We start from the raw sequence: 22,699 nt of genomic DNA, 5'->3' as shown, positions 1-22,699 counted from the left end.
AAATCCAAGCAAGACTTTCTGTCAATATAGGGAAGTTTATCTCAAAAGTCATATGGAAAGGCAAATGAATTAAAATGGCTAAAAATAATTATGAAAACTTTTAGTAAATAAAAGAAAAATCTTTGGAATGTTAAGTCTAGGAAAGGAATTCTCAGACTCCATCAAAGAAAAGCAGATAACTTGGGCTTCATCAAAACAAAAAATCTCATTCTGCAAAGCTCCTTTATAAGGATGAAAACTCAAGCTAAAGAAATATTAGCAATTAAATACAAACTCTCGTAACTCAAGAGTAAAGAAGAAACACAATTAGAAAATGGGCACAATATGAACAAAAAAAAGTATTGAAGGGATATAGACAGCAAACGAGCACATGGAAAGCTGGTCAATATCACTAGCCATTAGGAAAATGCAAGTTAAAATCACAACTACGTATCATTACATACTTATTAGAATGGCTAAAATAAAAAATAAAAAACGATGACAATGACAAATGCTGGTGAGAATGCAGACAAACTGGGTCACTCACACACTAGTGGCAAAAACATAAAGTGGTAAAGCCACACGAAAAACAATATGACAGACTCTCAAGAAACTATACATGGAACTACAGTGGGCCCTTAAATAACACGGTTTGAACTACATAGGTCCACCTTTAAGCAGATTTTTCTGAATAAAAACATACTATACAACCCATGGTTGGCTGAATCCACGGATGTATAGCCATGGATACAGAAGGACTTAACTCTGTTAAGTCACACAGAGTTTCAACTGCATGGAAGGGAGGGGGATGTCAGTGCCCCTCCCCCTGAAGTTGTTCACTTGTCAACTGTATTATATAACCCAAATGTACTCTTGGACATTTATCCCAGAGAAATGTGAAAATTTGTGTTCACATAAAAATCTGTGCACAAATGTATAAAGCAGCTTTATTCATAAAACCTAAAACTGTAAACAATACAAATGTCCTTAAATGGATGAATGGTTAAACCACCTGCAGTATATTCATACCACAAGACCACCACCCTGGAATGAAAACAGACAAACTTAATACATACAACAATCTATATGCTCCAAAAAAATATGCTCAGTAACAAAACCCAACTGATAATTTATATAAACCATTCTTGTGAGGACAAAATAAACCATTCTTGCCAATCACAGAAATGGCACACAGATGAGTGGCTGTCAGGTGCTGAGGAAGAGGAAGAAGAAAGGAAGTGTCTGTGGATATAACAAGGCAATATGAGGCCCTTCTTCTGTGACTGCAGTGGTGTCAACAGCTAACAAAACACCTTGATTTTACCTTAAGCACCATATCATTTAATTCTAAAAATGGAAGCAAACAGGTTTCTTGAAAAAAAAGACTGATAAGCACAAAAAATTCTTCTACTTTTTACCCCAAGGGGCCACTTTTTATACCTACGAGCTTGAAAACCACCCGAGTGTCCCTTGTGCCTCTCCTACCACACCCCACCCCAAGCTGTGTGATGCCTCCAATGCTGGCAGATGCCAGAAAGTACAAGAAAACCCCTAGGTATCTCCCTCAGTTTTATTACTGAGGAGTATATACAGATGTAAACGAAGATTAAAAACTACTACATACTACACTGAGGAGTGCCAAAGAATGCTCAAACTACCACAGAACTGCACTCATCTCACACGTTAGCAAAGTAATGCTCAAAATTCTCCAAGCCAGGCTTCAACAGTACGTGAACCGTGAACTTCCAGATGTTCAAGCTGGATATAGAAAAGGCAGAGGAAATAGAAATCAAATTGCCAACATCCAGTGGAACATGGAAAAAGCAAGAGAGTTCCAGAAAACTTTCTAATTCTGCTTTATTGACTATGCCAAAGCCTTTGACTGTGTGGATCACAACAAACTGTGGAAAATTCTGAAAGAGATGGGAATACCAGACCACCTGACCTGTCAAGAAGCAAGAGTTAGAACTGGACATGGAACAACAGACTGGGTCCAAATTGGGAAAGGTGTACATCTGTCACCATGCTTATTTAACTTATATGCAGAGTACATCATGAAAAATGCTGGACTAGATGAAGCACAAGCTGGAATCAAGATTGCAGAGACAAATATCAATAACCTCAAATATGCAGATGACACCACCCTTATGGCAGAAAGAAAAGAACTAAAGAGCCTCTTGATGAAAGTGAAAGAGGAGAGTGAAAAAGCTGGCTTAAAGCTCAACATTCAGAAAACTAAGACCATGGCATCTGGTCTCATCATGTCATGGGAAATAGATGGGGAAACAGCAGAAACAGTGACACTTCTATGTTTTTGGACTCCAAAATCACTGCAGATGGTGACTGCAGCCATGAAATTAAAAGATGCTTGCTCCATGGAAGAAAAGCCCAACCTAGACAGCATATTAAAAAGCAAAGACATTCCTTTGCCAACAAAGGTCCGTCTAGTCAAGGCTATGGTTTTCCAGTAGTCATGTATGGATGTGAGAGATAGACTATAAAGAAAAGTGAGCACCGAAGAATTGATGCTTTTGAACTGTGGTGTTGGAGAAGACATTTGCGAGTCTCTTGGACCACAAGGAGATCCAACCAGTCCATCCTAAAGGAGATCGGTCCTGAATATTCATTGGAAGGACTGAAGCTGAAGCTGAAACTCCAATACTTTTGGCTACCTGATGTGAAAAACTAACTCACTGGAAAAGACCCTGAAGCTGGGAAAGGTTGAAGGCAGGAGGAGAAGGGGACGACAGAGGATGAGACGGCTGGATGGCATCACCAACTCAGTGGATAAGAGTCTAAGTAAACTCGGAGTTGGTGATGGACAAGGAAACCTGGAATGCTGCAGTCCATGAGGTTGCAAAGAGTCAGACGCAACTGAGTGACTGAACTGAACTGAACATTGAAGAGGGCATGGTAACCCACTCCAGTATTCTTTCCTGGAGAATCCTATGGATAGAATTCCATAACAGGTTCCAGTCCCTTGGGTCACAAAAGTCGGACACAACAGAAGAGATTTAACATGCATGCACGTTTTCTACATTTAACTCACCAGGTTCATTAAATTCAGATCTGAATTTTTTCCGACCTTGAACCTGAGATTTTTTCCTCTGTTTGGCTTCTTTTTCCTTTTCATCATCACTGAAATCCAAGGCCTTACATGAAAAAATAGATTTATGTCATATGCATTTACCAATTCAATGGTACATTTTCAGAGGTAAAGAGAATAAAGCACTTATTTAAGTGACCCTGAAAGTTAACACATGTACACATGACACAAATCAGAAGGCATAACCCCATGGCCATGTGGATGCTAAAATAGGACTGCTTCTGATTAAGTAATCCTCTAAGTGGGCATTCACTGACTCACAGAGCTTCAGCAAAATCACAAATTAACACAGATCATGAACCTTTAGCACTGTTTGAGAACATCCACAATGACCAAAGTTAAATCTATAAAGAATTTACAAAACTGAGACTACATCAGAACTTCTGAGCACATTGAAAAACTCTTATAATTGTATTTTTCTTTTATAAAATAAAAATGCAAAAGTAAAAATTAATGCTATTTTTAAGAATATATATACTTATTGCTGTAATTTTCATGTTTTAATAGAGACCATATATATCAAGCTACTTTGAAATGTAAAATATCATTGCTGACAAGAAAAAGAACACTCTTTTTAGGAAGGTGAGTATATTGTAAAAAATGGAGAAGTAGGTAGACTGTAATTATTTTCTACCTCCAAAAGAAAAGCAGCTTATTAAAATACAAGTACCATCAATATATATCTTCACATCCCATGTGGTGAATTTACTAACCTAAAAAAAATTGTTTTAAATGATGATAACTTTGCCTTTACCAGATATCAAAAAAATTGATAAAAACAGGACACTATAAGGAAAATGATAATCTGATAATAATTAAAATGTGACTGAAAATATTTTTTTCTGAAATGACCACAAACTCTAATTGCGCGTTATAAAAGGCATCCGAGGGGTGGGCAGAGCACACGGGCTGGCAGAAGGCAGTGTGACTAGTGAGCAGTTTCGAGGACATCCTTCAGGTCAGGAATGAGGGATGTATAAGACTGAGTCCTGTCTTTCTTTCTCAAATACTGTGTGAAAAGACACTTACCTCTGGTGGTGGTTCTTGATCATTCTTCCATGATGCATCTGATCCCCTATCCCTAGGGGAAAAAACAAAGGTCAAAGGGTCAAAGTACTTATTAAGATTCTGTTAAGTGCTTATAACCTAATAGCATGGAAAATAAAAAAAGTAAAAGACCTAAGCTCAATCTTAATTTGCAATATATAAGATGATAAGAGAAAAGAATAAAGGCTCATTTCTGTGTTCTTTATTTAAGAATATGTGGGAAGAGCATACATATGTATTAGGAGTGGAGAATCAGAATGAGAAGCCGACACCACACTGTGCAAGGCAACGTGCTTCTGCAATTCTTCAGCAGCTCCAGGTGCTCTGACTCTGACTGATACTCTCGTAATACCTGAGCTCAGCTCATAAACCTCCTTCAGTAAATACCTATCCAAGACCACAGACAGATGTTCCAGGTGCCAAGGACACAAAAAAGGGAATACGAGGCATTTCCTTAAGACTACAGGTTCAACAACAGAGATCACAACATGAAATGCTTCTTCCTTGATTCACCTGAGAATTATCAATGATCCTCCATGAGTAAGCAAGGTTTGCTCCAAGAGTGACTCTCAGAGCAGAGGGTGAGACAGACAAAGGCATCAAGAGTTTGGGGAGGAGGAGCTGTGAAGATCTGATAGGACACACTTTTTGGTGAAAAGTTTTATACTCTATGACCAACAAAAGCATGTAGATCTATTACGATTATAATTTCTGACAGCTCCTTTTTAGTTGTATCTGTTTGATCCTGATTTCACAGTTTGACAATATTTGTTATTCAATTACATTACAATATTACAAAGTATTAGCAGTAGATGTTGTCCTCATTGCCTGACATCAAATCTCAAAAATAAATGAAACTCCCAGGAATTAATTAATCCATTAATCCATGAAAATCAATTAACAGTTGTCTATGGGCTCGCACAACATGAAATCTTTTTTTCTGAGTCTGCTCTACTGTTTTAATTTGGAATTCTGTTATTATACATAAAGCTTTATCAATGACTTTTCCATTTTTAATTATTATCTTCTACCCATGCATTTATCATGGCTCCAGGGCTCCTTTTTGCATGGATACCATCTCACGGCCTGCAGTGATCTTAGAATGAAATCTTCTAAAGACAGAAATGGCAGAAGTTCCCTAACTGGGCATTACCACAGAAAATCAAAAACTACTACACAAAATAAGCAACATTTCCAACAGCACCTTTAACAAGAGTAAGTTCACGGGGAGCTAAGATTAAAATAACCCAACTAAAAGCAGGTAAGCTGGAGATAAGTTCAACTTCTCCACCTCAAAGGAAAGGAGTTCCCTTGACCAACAGAAAAAAATGCAGTCTGTAACAGAACGGACTTCATCAGGCAGGGCTTCTGCAGAGTGGGCTCGATTTCCCGATTCTTTAGTTTCTTATTCTTTCTTTGCAAAAATAGACAAAAATTCTCGTTCTTGCAAATTAGAACAAAGACTGCTTCTAAATTTATCTAAAAACACCTTCAGAAAAATCTCTTCAACCTATTTTAAGCTAAAATATTTTACCCCTTAAACGCTAATATGTGGAATATCCAAAGCAACAACTTAATATTCAAACAGAACAAAATGCTAATTATTTAAGGCATGATTTTAAAGCATACTAAAATTTTTATAACTTTGCTGTATTTAATTCACCTTTCATGTTAACGGTTATTTAGAAAAATTAACCTTATGTAGCCTGAAGAACAACTTAAGTTCCTGCAGGTACTTCTGTGTTTTCTTAAACAAGAGTTTAACAAATTATCAGGAACAAAATATTCATCTCATTTCAGAGATTTCCAAATATTAAAACTCAGACTGGATTCAGTATGTAAGTGGTAAAGAGGCCTTCTCCCAGCTGGGACTGGTACCATGGTTTGACAAGCACCAAAGTGACTACTCACACTATCTTCTGCAAAAACCACACTACTAATGCTTCAACTGTATTTCAAGTTTCCAACTGAAACACAGCTAGATTTCAAAGGGACTTTTGTGTTAAACTGAGTACAAAATCTTTTCAGATTTAAGATCTCTTCCCTAATCCTTTGCAGTATTTTCCTCCACTCCTAACTGGGCAACATTTTATTGGTTCATATTTATAACATCTTTCCAAAGCATTCAATTTACATTTACAGAAAAACGTTATTCTACTTTAATTCATATGCCACTGGTTTGTGCAAAAATTAATTATGTAATTATAGTAACAAGTCTGATAAAAATAGCTCTACAGCTAACACCTGGCAACAAATTTATACCTGACAAATATACAGCTCATCAGTGGAAACAAGAAATATTACTGGATACACACCACAGGATAGCATACAGCACATTTACAGACAGAATGGAAACCACTGGTTTGCTGGTTAAGTCAACTCTGTAAATTGCGGCTTGATACACAACACATAAATGTTCTTCTATAAATGTACAATTTATAAGCAACCTAAAATTTACTCATTTTCTTTTTTCAAGAATTATAAAGTTGCATTAAATAGTGAACCTTATGAATCAATTGGAGAAGGAAATGGCAACCCACTTCAGTGTTCTTGCCTGGAGAATCCCAGGGACGGGGGAGCCTGGTGGGCTGCCGTCTGTGGGGTCGCACAGAGTCGGACACGACTGAAGCGACTTAGCAGCAGCAGCAGCAGCATTAATGCAATCCAAAGAAATCTTTCTTTACAATGGAAAAGTTGTAGCACATACATGCAGGAAAGTATATAATGGAAAAGATAATGAATTAAAATTCAGAAAATTTATATGGCCCAAATGTGCTCTTATCAGTTGATCATGTCATTTTGGGCAAAAAATACAAATGATCTCTACCTTGTAAAACCTGGTAACAACTGTAGCTTTCAGAGACGTTACCAGGAAGACAAATGAGCTCTTTGGAAGAGAGATATCATCTTAACTGCAAGAAACTACATTACTAAGAATTACTCGTAAAACACAAACACTAGATAAGCAAAGAAGTAACATGCCAATAAAGTACTTACTGTTTAAGCTTCTCTGTGAATATATACTGGGTGAAGTCTTTCATTGATGGAGCAAAATACATAGTGTCCTTTATTTTAATACCTTTATTTTCAATATGCTCTGAAGAATTAAACCGTAATACATAAAATGGATGTGCAACAGGTCCAAATATCTCAAATATCTATAAAAAAGAAGAAACATAAAGTTCTCCTTTGACAGTAAAACAAGGACTTGAAAAGTTAGTACTATTGGGACTTCCCTGGCAGTCCAGTGGTTAAGCCTTCACCTTCCAATGCAGAGGGTGCAGGTTGAATCCCTGCTTGGGAAGTTAAGATCCCACAGGTCTGCTGACCAAAATCCAAAACATAAAACAGAAGCAATACTGTGTGTGTGATTTTTCAGATTCCAGTCACCTGTCAATCGACATGTAAGTGGCTTCCACATCTTGGCCACTGTAAATAGTGCTGCTATGAACTCTAGCATACATGTACCTTTGCAAATTATAAGTTTTCTCTGGATATACACTCAGAAATAAGACTGCCGGATCATACACTAACTCTACAGATTTTTAAGGAACCTCTATACCACTGTCCATAGTGGCTGCACCAATTTACATTACCACCAACAGTGAAAGAGTTCCTTTTACTTCACACCCTCTCCAGGGTTTATTATCTATAGACTTTCTAGTGATGGCCATTCTGACTGGTATAAGGTAATACCTCACTATAGCTTTTTTTTTTTTTAATTATTTTAATTGGAGGCTAATTACAATATTGTGGTGGTTTTTGCCATTGACTGACATGAATCAGCCATGGGTGTACATGTGTTCCCCATCCTGAATCCCCTCCCACCTCCCTCTCCATCGCATCCCTCAGGGTCGCCCCAGTGCACTGGCCCTGAGCACCCTGTCTCATGCATCGAACATGGGCTGGTGATCTGTTTCACATATGATAATATACATGTTTCAGTGCTACTCTCCCAAATAACCCCACCCTCGCCTTCTCCTACAGAGTCCAAAAGTCTGTTTTTACATCTGTATCACTTTTGCTATCTCACATATAGGGTCATCGTTACCATCTTTCTAAATTCCAGATATATGCATTAGTATACTGCATTGGTGTTTTTCTTTCTGACTTACTTCATTCTGTATAACAGGCTCCAGTTTCATCCACCTCATTAGAACCAACTCAAATGTTTTTAATATCTGAGTAATATTCCATTCTGTATATGCTGACCTGAATTTATCCAATAATTAGAGATATCGAGCATCTTTTCATGTGCCTACTAGCCATCTATATGTCTTCTTTAGAAAAATGTCTATTTAGGTCTTCTGCTTATTTTTGATTGGGTTGTTTGACATTGACTTGTATGAGCTATTTGTATATTCTGGAAATTAATCCCATTGTAGCATATTTTCTTCCAGTCTATAGGCTTTTTGTTTTGTCTATGTTTTCCTTTAATGTGTAAAAGCTTTTAAGTTTAATCAGATCCTTTTTGATTATTTTTGTCTTTCCTTCCATTACTCTGGGAGACAGAGCTAAAAAAAAACACTGCTGTGATTTATGTCAAAGCGGGTTCTGCCCATGTTTTCCTTTAAAAGTTTGATCATATCCTGTCTTGTATTTAGGACTTCAATCCATTGTGACTTTACTTTAGCAACATGGTGTTAGAGAATGTTCTAATTTCAATCTTTACATATAGCTGTCCAGATTTTCCACTTACTAAAGAGACTGTCTTTTCTTCATTGCATATTGTTGCCTCTTTCATCATAAATTAATTGACCATAAGTGCATGAGCTTATTTTCCAGCTTTCTATCCTGTTCCACTGATCTATTGCTCCCTTTTAAAGCCTAAAGTTTTAGTTTTTTTCATGTTAAATATATTTTTCATAATATATAATTTCTGTGGCTATTTAACACTGCTTTATAGGTCTAGCAGAATTTAACATATCTTATATTGTAGAATACGGAGACAAGCTCCCAATTTGTTCAGAAACGATGCCATAATGAACACCTTTATCTGTAAATCTCTGTACTTCAGAATTCCTGAAAACTAGTTCATAAGGGATGGAATTATCAAAGCCAAAAGTATGATTACTACTAAAACTCTTGATGCAAATTACTACATAACACTCCAAATAACAATTTAAATCAACTGCATCGAAAGTACCTATTTTATTACATCCTCAGTTGCTGATTGACTGAAAAGTCCTCATTTATTAAAAAGTAAAACAAAAAACAATAACAAATGCTCGAACAAATGCTCAAAACTAAACATAGAGAAAATGATCAAGAAATTCAACTTATAGCTGGCATAAGTTGATAACATTTTAAAAATTCCCTAATATAAGAATTCAACATTAAAAATGGAATTCATTTATTAATTATCAACAGGAATTAATCATTTCTAGGATTAAAGGGCAAAAGGCAGAATTTCAAAGCTGAAGTTGCCCTCCTTTAAATCAATGGGAAACAAGGAAGGAGACGGGAGGGGGGCAAAAAAAATCAGACCACCTGTGTTATAAACTGCAGTTTGCTCCTTGTTAGCTATTGTGATTTCTGAATAAATGAGGATAAGTCTATTTCCTTACAATTTCAGTGAAGTTAAAAAGATACAGAAAATATTTGACATTGCAGCTAATTATTACTGTTACTGAAAAGGAGAGGGAAAAGGAAGGATGTCATAAATAAAAGGAATCATGGAAATAATCAGTTTTAATTCAGTCAGAAAAGCAGGAAGTGTGAAGGTTTCCCTAGTCTCTTCTCCCTGGTCTCCCCAAGAGGTATAGCAGCATCCCTGTGCTCAAGAGCTCCCTCCCCAGCCATCTCCACTCACCTCCACTCCTCTCTCTCAACAATTTCCCAGGTTAAGCCCCTAGACTCTCTCAAGCCCCTTACAAAGGTACCAGCAGTAAATAGGGTTTATTCTGTATTTCAGTACTTCTTCCTCTGAACCAAAAGTACTGAGACCCATACTTGAAACAAAAGTATTAAGCCTAGGTATTTGAAAGGGAGAAAAGTCAATACCACCCTTCAGGTATTAAAAGTCTTTCTTCTCTTCACAAACTTTTTCAAAAGTTGCCAAAAAAGCATTAACTCTGGACTCCAATTAATTCTGTCACTGATAGCTTTGCAATTCTAAGAGACTCATTTATTTTGGTAAATTAGTCTGTCAGCCTAAAAAGTAGGCAGTGCAGGGTGGCAGGGCCCTCATAAAAGCCGGATCCCTTTCTAATCTGTCAGGACGGAACAGCAGGAAAAGGCACAGAAAAGGGAAAATTACGTTAGTTGCTCTAATAATATAATTCAAAATAGATGCTTTTTCTTTTTTCTGATTAAACACAAATTAATTCTATTTCTTAAAATAAAAAGATGTCAACTGTCGCTTATCTAGGAAAAACTAAACCCCAAAAAGTTTTCTTCAGAGACAACATCTGGTTTCTCAATTGTCTGTTATCAATTCAATCCTTATTTACTTAGCCTATATAATCTACAAAGGACTCTCAACTATACACAGTGGAATATCCTGAGGTGAATAAAACTCTGCCCCTGCTGCTGGAAAGAGAATACTTGGTTGATATTTATATTCTTCATCTTGGAAGATTTTATGTCCTCCAATGATCACTCAGAATTATATATTTGTTGGGTAAAACGCAGACATGCAGCATGCAGGGTTGTTCCCTGCAGGTAAGGATGTTAAAAGGGACCTAATCTTATGATGGTACTACAGCACATATTCACAATTCCCCAGAAAGTGCTTACAGTGACACTTTACCGGTATCACCGAAAACTTTTTCCATTTCAAAGATTCCACTCTCAGCTTCCACATGAGGAAGTCAAAGTCTAAAAAGTTTCAAGAGCCACTATTCAAAGGGCCACACAAAGCAAACGGGTTTATGAACTACTATGCATTGGAAAGTCTCCTGCACCCAACTGAGTACATGGAAGAACTGTGTCTTATTCAAAACACAGACCCACTACCTGGCAAAGAACCTGACAAATGTCAGGAAAAAAATTCTATACAACAACAAATTAAACCAATTTACAGACAGACACAAATTACTGAAGAAAATCTGGAATGTACTAAAATTTGAGAGCTCTAGATTGCTCACATACTAAAACTAATAAACTTAAGATACTAAAGTCAGAAAATCCAATCAACAAAGAAAGAGGGTAATTAGTAGGATTTGAGTATTGTTTTACAAACCTTTCCTGCTGCCTGTCGATCAGTTTTAAAAATTACAGTCTCCTCATTAACTGGAGGTACGTTAGTCATAGATTCAATTATTACTGAAAATGAAAGAAAATAGATTATTTCAAGATTTAATCAGAAGATAATGCAGAATTCAAATCAGAATTTAGGCTTTAATTCCCACATAATTTAAAATGAGATTTAAGGTGGGAAAATATACCTTAACCATTCCTCCTGGATGAACAAGTAGCATAAGGAAATATATTCTACATTATTTTCTTTTATACGAAAGCTACAATTCTGGGAAAAAAGATTAAAGTACAAAATATCATGGAAAGCTGGAATTACCCATTAGTCAAAAGTCAACAAGTCAAGCTGTGGACATTTTCTCAATCAATTTTTATCCAAAAAATAATCACATTTAGTCACATAACTCCTGTTTTAGAAGAAATTAGTCTTCTTTCTCACCGTAGAAAACCTTTTCTGCAAAGTACTGATTACATACCGATATAAGAAAAACTTAAAAGATTTCACAAAAACATTTTCCCCTGAACGGATGAAGGATAGAGCTCCCAGTAATGTGGCTCCCAGGTGCACTGGGACAACCCTGAGGGATGGGATGGGGAGGGATTTGGGAGAGGGGTTCAGGATGTACACCCTCAGCTGATTCATGTCAATGTATGGCAAAAACCACTACAATATTGTAAAGTAATTACCCTCCAATTAAATAAACAAATAAAAAGACAAAATGCATTATCTCCCCAGTCTGGCACACTCCCCTGTTCTTGTAAGTGCCGTAAAAGTCAAACTAACAATCTACAACAGCAAAACGAAAACAAACCCACATACACATTCACACAGACACACATACAAACTAGATTCTTAAGAAAATTAAAGCAACAAACAAAAATACTCCATCACATTACACAAATAATGCCATCTTCACTTGGAAAATGAAATATTAGTTGATTATTAAAATCCATTCAAGGATTTTCAATTGTATCCCAATTAATTTTAAGAGTTAGTACTTCTAAGTTGGAACATGCATTAAGGAATGGGCAACAATTTTTGAGCTAGATCTGGTTTTGTAATAAATACGACAAAGGTTGATAATAATACTGAATAATGACAGAATTTCCCAGGGTCAAATTACATGCAAATTAAGAACTACCTAATTCAAAACCCTCAAATCTTATAGAAAGGTAAGAGTGCCTGAAGAACTATGGACAGAGGTGCGTGACATTGCACAGGACACAATGATAAAGACCAACCCCAAAAAAAGAAATGCAAAAAAGGCAAAATGGTTGTCTGAGGAGGACTTACAAATAGCTGAGAAAAGAAAAGATGCCAAAGGCAAAGGAGAAAAGAAAAGATATATCCATTTGAATGCAGAGTTCCAAAGAATAGCGAGGAGAGATAAGAAAGCCTTTCTCAGTGATCAATGCAAAGAAATACAAGAAAACAATAAAATGGGAAAGGCTAGAGATCTCTTGAAGAAAACTGGAGATACCAAGGGAACATTTAATGAAAAGATGGGCACAAAAAAGAAAAGAAATGATATGGACCTAAGAGAAGAAGATGGAGAAGACAATGGGAAGCCACTCCAGTACTCTTGCCTAGAAAATCCCATGGATGGAGGAGCCTGGTAGGCTGCATTCCGTGGTGTTACTAAGGGTCGGACACGACAGAGCGACTTCACTTTCACTTTTCACTTTCACACATTGGAGAAGGAAATGGCAACCCACTCCAGTGTTCTTGCCTGGAGAATTGCAGGGACGAGGGAGCCTGGTGGACTGCCATCTATGGGGTCGCACAGAGTCTGACATGACTGAAGTGACTTAGCAGCAGCAGCAGCAAGAGAAACAGAAGATATAAAGAAGAGGTGGCAAGAATACACAGAAGAATTCTACAAAAAATTCTTCATGACCCAGATAACCACGATGGTGTGAACACTGACCTAGAGCCAGATATCCTGGAAGGTGAAGTCAAATGGGCCTTAGGAAGCATCACTACGAACAAAGCTAGTGGAGGTGATTTCAACAGTTGAGCTATTTCAAATCCTAAAAGATGATGCTGCAAAAGTGCTGCACTCAATATGTCAGCAAATTTGTACAACTAAGCAGTGGCCACAGGACTGGAAAAGTTAAGTTTTCATTCTAATCCAAAAGAAAGGCAATGCCAAAGAATATTCACACTACCACACAACTGCACTCATCGCACACGCTAGCAAAGTAATGCTCAAAAGTCCCCAAGCCAGGCTTTAACAGTACATGAAACGTGAACTTCCAGATGTTCAAGCAGGATTTAGAAAGGGTAGAGGAACCAGAGATCAAACTGGCAACATCCGCCAGACTGTCGAAAAAGCAAGAGAATTGCAGAAAAACATATTCTTCTGCTTTAATGACTACATAAAAACCTTTGACTGTGTGGATCACAACAAACTGTGGAAAATTCTTAAAGAGATGGGAATACCAGACCACCTGACCTGTCTTCTGAGAAATCTGTATGCAGGTCAGGAAGCAAGTTAGAAGTGGACATGGAACAACAGACGGGTTCCAAATCAGAAAAGGGGTACATCAAGGCTGTATATTGCCACCCTGCTTATTTGCAGACTACATCATGAGAAAAGCTGGCCTGGATGAAGCAAAAGCTGGAATCAAGATTGCCAGGAGAAATATCAATAACCTTGGGTAGGCAGATGACATCATCCTTATGGCAGAAAGCGAAGAAAAGCCTGTTGATGAAAATGAAAGAGGAGAGTGAAAAGGTTGGCTTGAAGCTCAACATTCAGAAAACTAAGATCATGGCATTTGGTCCCATCACTTCATGGCAAATAGACGGAGAAAACCATGGGAACAGTGACAGACTTTATTTTGGAGGGCTCCAAAAATCACTGCAGATGGTGACTACAGCCATGAAATTAAAAGACACACTCCTTGAAAGAAAAGCTGTGACCAACCTAGACAGCATATTAAAAAGCAGAGGTATTACTTTGCCAACAAAGGTCCATCGAGTCAAAGCTATGGTTTTTCCAGTAGTCTTATATGGATATGAGAGTTGGACTATAAAGAAAGCTGAGTGCTAAAGAACTGATGCTTTTGAACTGTGCTATTGGAGAAGACTCTTGAGAGTCCCTTGGACTGAAAGGAGACCCAAATAGTCCACCCTAAAGGAGATCAGTCCTGGGTGTTCATTGGAAGGACTGATTCTGCAGCTGAAACTCCAGTATTTGCCCACTTGATGCGAAGAACTGACTTATTGGAAAAGACTCTGATGCTGTGGAAGATTGAGGCAGGAGGAGAAGGGGACGACAGAGGATGAGATGGTTGGATGGCATCACTGACTCGATGGACATGAGTCTGAGTAAGCTCCAGCAGTTGGTGATGGACAGGGAGGGCTGGCGTGCTGCAGTCCATGGGGTCGCAAAGAGTCAGACATGACTGAGCGACTGTGAACTGAAGAAAAGAGTACATAAGAGATTTTTTTTAACATGATCGTATGGTGAAACTACACAGAAGTATCACCACAACAGAGTTGATTGATATTTAATGTTATTTTCCTTTTTGTAAAAGGTCCAAATAATGTTACATGTTTTAAGTTTTCAAAACAGAGTGTGTAACAAGCAAGGTCAATAGCAGCACCTGCTGTTCGATTCATTAATCTTTATTTCTACCAGGTTGAGAATTTTGTTAGTCTATTAGGATGTGTTAGTCAAAATAGTATCTTTAAAAAGCATTATTTCATATGTATCACATAATTTACTTTTCTTTCCCTTGAGAATGAACAATATGACCTAAACTTTTTCTATATACATTAAGTCTAATAAACAGTTGACTCATACTATGTAATCAAGAAATTATCTTTCTGATTTATTTTTGCATATTATTAAGTACCACAAGATAGTAAATGTAATGACTCAAGAATTATGTAATGAGTTTTACTAATTATGATTTTTATAAAAAAATTGGAATTTTCATTAATAAACTACCATATTGTAAGTAAGAATTATTTTTTTTAAATAGTGATAATTTAAGAAAAGATGAAAAGAACAGTTTCAGAAGGATAGGTGTTTTAACTCTTCTCTCAATGTTTGATAAAATTCACTTGTGAAGCTGTCATGTCCTGGAGGTTTTTAATCATGGTTTCAATGACCCTGCAATTCTACTCCTGGGCACATATCCAGAGAAAAACATGGCCCAAAAAGATGCATGCATCCCAATGTTCACTGAAGCACTGTTTACAAAAGCCAAGACATGGAAGCAACCTAAATGTTCCTTCACAGAGGAATGCATAAATAAGATGTGGCACACATGTTCAATGGAATATTACTCAACCATTAAAAAGAATGAAATAATGTCATTTGCAGCAACTTGGATGGACCTAGACAGTGCCAGACTGAGTGAAGTCAGACAGAGAAGGAGAAATTTCATATGACATCCCTTATATGAGGAATTCAAAAAGAAATGATAGAGAAGGACAGGAAGATGGTGGAGGAATAGGATGGGGCAACCACTTTCTCCCCCACAAATTCAGCAAAAGAACATCTGAACGCTGAGTAAATCCCACAAACCAACTTCTGAATGCCGGAAGAGGACATCAGGCACCCAGAAAAGCAGTCCATTGTCTTCGAAAGGAGGTAGCAAATAGTATAAAAGATAAAAATAGAGACAAAAGAGGAAGGGACGGAACTCCATTCCGGGAAGTGAGGCCTTAAAAAAAAAAAAAAAACAGAGAGAGAGAGAGAAGTTTCCAAACACCTGGAAACACTCACTAGCGAGTCTGCGGCGAGACTTGGAAACTCAGAGGGCAACATAACCGGGAGAAAAAAGAAATAATTAAAACCCACGGACTAAGTGCCCAGAGGAAACTCACAGCAGAGAAGCTGTGCAGACGCCAGCACCACCCACTAGAAAGCGGGGGCTGGGGAGGGAGGCACTGTGGAAGCACTTAGAGAGAGGACTGGGCCTGAACGCCCCGAGGGCAATCTGAGGGCGCTAACAGGGGACAGCTAAGAAGACTGTGGGATAGCGAATCCCGCGAAAAGCCTCAACCCAAGACTCCGCCAGCCCTGCTCACAGAACAAAGGACTGAGGAGAGCAAGCCAAATGCAGTCAGCCCACCCCTGATCACCCGCCGAGACAGGCAGGGGAGGGCAGCCAGAGCTGGAAGGGGGCAACTGCGTCCCCAGGGAGGCTTCCCATTACAAGCTGCAGGCAGGCTTCATTGCTAACCAAGACTTCTTGGGTTCGGACAGGTCGATATCTGCCAGAGAAGGTGCGCCGAATGTACACCCAGAAAATTGAGTGGCAGGGACCGGGGAGGTGATAAGTCGATAAGTCGCAGCGACTGTGCTCGCCAAACGCCTGGTCACCTGAGCTGCTTGGACCAGGGAAGGCACAAAACGCAGGCCCAACCAAGTCCGGGCACTTGTGGAGTACCTGAGTACCTGAACCTAAGCCGCTCAGACCTGGGAAGTGCATGCAACCCAGCGCCGGCCGCGGACAGCTACTGGCAGAGCAACCTAGAGCCTGAGCAGCATAAACAGGGAAAGCACACATGTGGCGAGCGGGGGCAATCCCATTGTAGCCGAGACACTGCAAGCACTCCCCACAGACGCCAGTGATATTTGCTAGCAGCATCCATCCCTCCCCACAGCATGTCTGAACAGATGAGCCTATAAAAGCGTCCAACACCACCACCTTGTGTCAGGATGGGAATCAGACACTGAAGAGACCAGTAAACAGAAAAGCTTAAACATAAGGAACTTTCTTGGAAGTGACAGATGGAGAAGTCTAGAGCCTACTGCAAGAATAAGACTGAAAACCAGAGAAAGAGGCTTAAGTCCAAATCCTGAGAACACCAGAGAACTCCTGTTCCAGGGAACATTAATTGATAGGAGCTCATCAAATGCCTTCATACATACACTGAAACCAGGCACCACCCAAGGGTCAACAAGTTCCAGAGCAAGACATACCACACAAATTCTCCAGCAACATAGGAGAATAGCCCTGAACTTCAATACACAGGCTGCCCAGGCGACTCCATAACCCATTGACATCTCAAACTCATTACTGGACACGTCACTACACTCCAGAGAGAAGAAATCCAGTTCCACCCACCAGAACACCGACACAAGCTTCACTAACCAGGGAACCTTGACAAGCAACCTGTCCAACCCCACACACAGCGAGGAAACTACATAATAAAGAGAACTCCACAAACTGCCAGAAGACAGAAAGGCCACCCCAAAAACAGCAATATAAGCAAGATGAAGAGGCAGAGAAATACCCAGCAAGTAAAGGAACAGGATAAATGCCCACCAACACAAACAAAACAGGAAGATATAGGGAACCTACCTGATAAAGAATTTCGAATTTTAATTGTGAAAATGATTCAAAATTTGGAAAGCAAAATGGAGTTACAGATAAATAAACTGGAGAAAAGGATTGAGAAGATGCAAGAAATGTTTAATAAGGATTTTGAGGAAATAAAAAAGAGTCAATATAGAATGAATAATGCAATAGATGAGATCAGAAACACTCTGGAGGGAACAAAAGGTAGAATAATGGAGGCAGAAGAGAGGATAAGCAAGCTAGAAGATAGAATTGTAGAAATAAATGAAACAGGGAAAAAGAAAAACAAATTAAAAGAAATGAGGACAATCTCAGAGACATCTGGGCCAATGTTAAATGCACCAACATTCAAATCTAGGAGTTCCAGAAGAAGAAGACAAAAAAGAAAGACCATGAGAGAATACTTGAGGAGATAATACTTGAAAACTTCCCTAAAATGGGAAAGGAAATAATCACCCAATTCCAAGAAATCCGGAGAGTCCCTAACAGGATAAACCCAAGGAGAAATACCCCAAGACACATATTAATCAAATTAATGAAGATCAAACACAAAGAACAAATATTAAAAGCAGCAAGGGAAAAGCAACAAATACCATACAAGGGGATTCCCATAAGGATAACAGCTGATCTTTCAACAGAAACTCTTTAGGCCAGGAGGGAATGGCAAGACATACTTAAAGTGACGAAAGAAAATAACCTACAGCCCAGATTACTATACCCAGCATGGATCTCATTCAAATATGAGGGAGAAATCAAAAGCTCTACAGACAAGCAAAAGCTGAGAAAATTCAGCATCACCAAACGAGCTCTCCAACAAATACTAAAGGATCTTCTCTAGACAGGAAACACAGAAAGAGTATATAAACTAGAACCCAAAACAATAAAGAAAATGGCAACGGGATCATACTTATCAATAATCACCTTAAACGTAAATGGGTTGAATGCCCCAACCAAAAGACAAAGGCTGGCTGAATGGATACAAAAACAAGACCCCCATATATGTTGTCTACAAGAGACCCACCTCAAAACAAGGGACACATACATACAGAAAGTGAAGGGCTGGAAAAAGATATTCCACGCAAATAGAGACCAAAAGAAAGTAGGAGTAGCAATACTCATATCAGATAAAATAGATTTTAAACAAAGGCTGTGAAAAGAGACAAAAAAGGAAACTACATAATGATGAAAGCATCAATCCAAGAAGAAGATATAACAATTATTAATATTTATGCACCCAACATAGGAGCACCGCAATATGTAAGACAATTACTAACAGGTATGAAAGGGGAAATTAACAACAATGCAGTAATAGTGGTAGACTTTAATACTCCACTCACACCTATGGATAGATCAACTAAACAGAAAATTAACAGGGAAACACAAACGTTAAATGATACAATAGACTAGTTAGACCTAATAGATCTCTATAGGACATTTCACCCCAAAACAATGAATTTCACCTTTTTCTCAAGCACACCGGAGAAGGCAATGGCAAGCCACTCCAGTACTATTGCCTAGAAAATCCCATGGATGGAGGAGCCTGGTAGGCTGCAGTCCGTGGGGTCACTAAGGGTCGGACACGACTGAGCGACTTCACTTTCACTTTTCACTTTCACACATTGGAGAAGGAAATGGCAACCCACTCCAGTGATCTTGCCTGGAGAATCTTAGGGATGGGGGAGCCTGGTGGGCTTCCGTCTATAGGGTCACACAGAGTTGGACACGACTGAAGTGACTTAGCAGCAGCAGCAGCCGCAGCTCAAGCACACACGGAACCTTTTCCAGGACAGATCACATCCTGGGCCATAAATCTAACCTTGGTAAATTAAAAAAAAATGAAATCATTCCAAGCATCTTTTCTGACCACAATGCAGTAAGATTAGATCTCAATTACAGGAGAAATACTATTAAAAATGCCAACATATGGAGGCTGAACAACACGCTGCTGAATAATGAAATCATAGAAGAAATCAAAAGAGAATTCAAAATATGCTTAGAAATAAATGAAAATGAAAACACAACAACCTAAAACTTCTGGGACACTGTAAAAGCAGTGCTAAGGGGGAAGTTCATAGCAATACAGGCACACCTCAAGAAACAAGAAAAAAGTCAAATAAATTGTACATCTAAAGCAACTAGAAAAGGAAGAAATGAAGAACCCCAGATTCAGTAGAAGGAACGAAATCGGAAAAATTAGGGCAGAGATAAATGCAAAGGAAACAAAAGAGACCATAGCAAAAATCAACAAAGCCAAAAGCTGGTTCTCTGAGAAGGTAAATAAAATTGACAAACCACTAGCCAGACTCACCAAGAAACAAAGGGAGAAGAACCAAATCAATAAAATTAGAAATGAAAATGGAGAGATCACAACCGACAACACAGAAATACAAAGGATTATTAGAGAATACTATCAGCAATTATATGGAAATAAAATGAATAACCTGGAAAAAATGGACAAATTGCTAGAAGAGTACAACTTTCCAAAACTGAACCAGGAAGAAATAGAAAATTTGAACAGACCCATCACAAGCACGGAACTAGAGGCTGTAATCAAAAATCTTCCAGCAAACAAAAGCCCAGGTCCAGACAGCTTCACAGCTGAATTCTACCAAAAATTTAGAGAAGAGCTAACACCTATTCTACTCAAACTCTTCCAGAAAATTGCTGAGGAAGGGAAACTTCCAAACTCATTCTATGAGGCCACCATCACCCTAATCCCAAAACCTGGTAAAGATCCCACAAAAAAAGAAAACTACAGGCCAATATCACTAATGAACATAGATGCAAAAATCCTTAACAAAATTCTAGCAATCAGAATCCAACAACACATTAAAAAGATCACACATGATGACCAAGTGGGCTTTACCCCGGGAATGCAAGGATTCTTCAATATCCGCAAATCAATCAACGTAATACACCACATTAACAAACTGAAAAATAAAAATCATATGATTATCTCAATAGATGCAGAGAAAGCCTTTGACAAAATTCAACATCCATTTATGATAAAAACCCTCCAGAAAGTGGGAATAGAAGGGACATACCTCAACATAATAAAAGCTAAATATGACAAACCCTCAGCAAACATTATCCTCAATGGTGAAAAACTGAAAGGATTTCCCCTAAAGTCAGGAACAAGACAAGGGTGCCCACTCTCACCACTACTATTCATCACAGTTCTGGAAGTTTTGGCCACAGCAAACAGAGTAGAAAAAGAAATAAAAGGAATCCAAATTACAAAAGAAGAAGTAAAACTTTCACTGTTCGCTGATGACATGATCCTCTACACAGAAAACCCTAAAGACTCTACCAGAAAACTCCTAGAGTTAATCAATGAATACAGTAAAGTTGCAGGATATAAAATCAACACACAGAAATCCCTTGCGTTCCTGTACATTAATAATGAGAAAATAGAAAGAGAAATTAAGGAAACTATTCCATTCACTGTTGCAACGAAAAGAATTAAATACTTAGGAATATATCTACCTAAAGAAACAAAAGACCTGTACGTGGAAAACTATAAAACACTGGTGAAAGTAATCAAAGAGGACACTGATAGATGGAGAAATATACTGTGTTCATAGATTGGAAGAATAAATATTGTGAAAATGAGTATACTACCCAAAGTAATTTATACATTCAATGCAATCCCTATCAAGCTACCAACGATATTTTTCACAGAACTACAACAAATAATCTCACAATTTGTATGGAAATACAAAAAACCTCGAATAGCCAAAGTAATCTTGAGGAAGAAGAATGGAACTGGGGGAATCAACCTGCTGGACTTCAGGCTCTACTACAAAGCCACAGTCATCAAGACAGTATGGTACAGGCATAAAGACAGAAATATAGATCAATGGAACAAAATAGAAAGCCCAGAGAGAAATTCACGCACCTACGGACACCTTATCTCTGACAAAGGAGGCAAGAATATAAAATGGAGAAAAGACAGTCTCTTTAACAAGTGGTGCTGGGAAAACTGGTCAGCCACTTGTAAAAGAATGAAACTAGAACACTTCCTAACACCATACACAAAAGTAAACTCAAAATGGATTAAAGATCTAAATATAAGACCGGAAACTATAAAACTGCTAGAGGAGAACATAGGCAAAACACTCTCCGTCATAAATCACAGCAAGATCCTCCATGACCCACCTCCCAGAATATTGGAAATAAAAGCAAAAATAAACAACTGGGACCTAATTAAAATTAAAAGTTTCTGCACAGCAAAGGAAACTGTAAGTAAGGTGAAAAGACATCCTGCAGAATGGGAGAAAATAGCAGCAAATGAAACAACTGACAAAGAATTAATCTCCAAAATATACAAGCAACTCCTGCAGCTCAATTCCAGAAAAATACACGACCCAATCAAAAAATGGGCCAAAGAACTAAATAGACATTTCTCCAAAGAAGACATAAAGATGGCTAACAAACACATGAAAAATTGCTCAACATTCCTCATAATCAGAGAAATGCAAATCAAAACCACAATGAGATACCATTTCACACCAGTCAGAATGGCTGCTATCCAAAAGTCTACATGCAATAAATGCTGGAGATGGTGTGGAGAAAAGGGAACCCTCTTACACTGTTGGTGGGAATGCAAAGCAGTACAGCCACTGTGGAGAACAGTGTGGAGATTCCTCAAAAAACTGGAAATAGAACTGCCATATGATCCAGCAATCGCATTACTGGGCATACACACCGAGGAAACCAGAATTGAAAGAAACACATGTACTCCAATGTTCATTGCAGCACTGTTTATAATAGTGAGGACATGGAAGCAACCTAGATGTCCATCTGCAGATGAATGGATAAGAAAGCTTTGGTACATATACACAATGGAGTATTATTCAGCCATGAAAAAGAATACATTTCAATCAGTTCTAATGAGGTGGATGAAATTGGAGCCTATTATACAGAGTGAAGTAAGCCAGAAAGCAAAACACCAATACAGTGGAATTTAGAAAGATGGTAACCTTAACCCTATATACGAAACAGCAAAAGAGACACAGGTGTATAGAACAGTCTTTGGGACTCTGT

The 22,699-nt window shown here is 38.2% G+C and overlaps 1 protein-coding gene across 1 annotated transcript in view; it reads right to left on the bottom strand.

Moving 5' to 3' along the window:
* LOC129561604 (H/ACA ribonucleoprotein complex non-core subunit NAF1) overlaps positions 1–22,699 on the bottom strand; it is a 57,437-nt gene that overhangs the window by 5,340 nt on the left and 29,398 nt on the right. Inside the window, exons 4-7 of the mRNA XM_055434338.2 lie at positions 11,316–11,398; positions 7,130–7,290; positions 4,115–4,166; positions 3,029–3,131 (exon numbers count right to left, since the gene is read on the bottom strand). Of these exons, the coding sequence (XP_055290313.1) occupies positions 3,029–3,131; positions 4,115–4,166; positions 7,130–7,290; positions 11,316–11,398 (399 nt within the window). The remainder of the gene's footprint in view (positions 1–3,028; positions 3,132–4,114; positions 4,167–7,129; positions 7,291–11,315; positions 11,399–22,699) is intronic.

Source organism: Moschus berezovskii, chromosome 5 (genome assembly GCF_049115385.1).
Source record: "Moschus berezovskii isolate FMDL1 chromosome 5, NW_MosBer_1.0, whole genome shotgun sequence".
In the NCBI taxonomy this organism is placed as follows: Eukaryota; Metazoa; Chordata; class Mammalia; order Artiodactyla; family Moschidae; genus Moschus; species Moschus berezovskii.
Note: the sequence above shows the minus strand (reverse complement) of the source record. Positions and strands in the feature narration are given on the sequence as shown.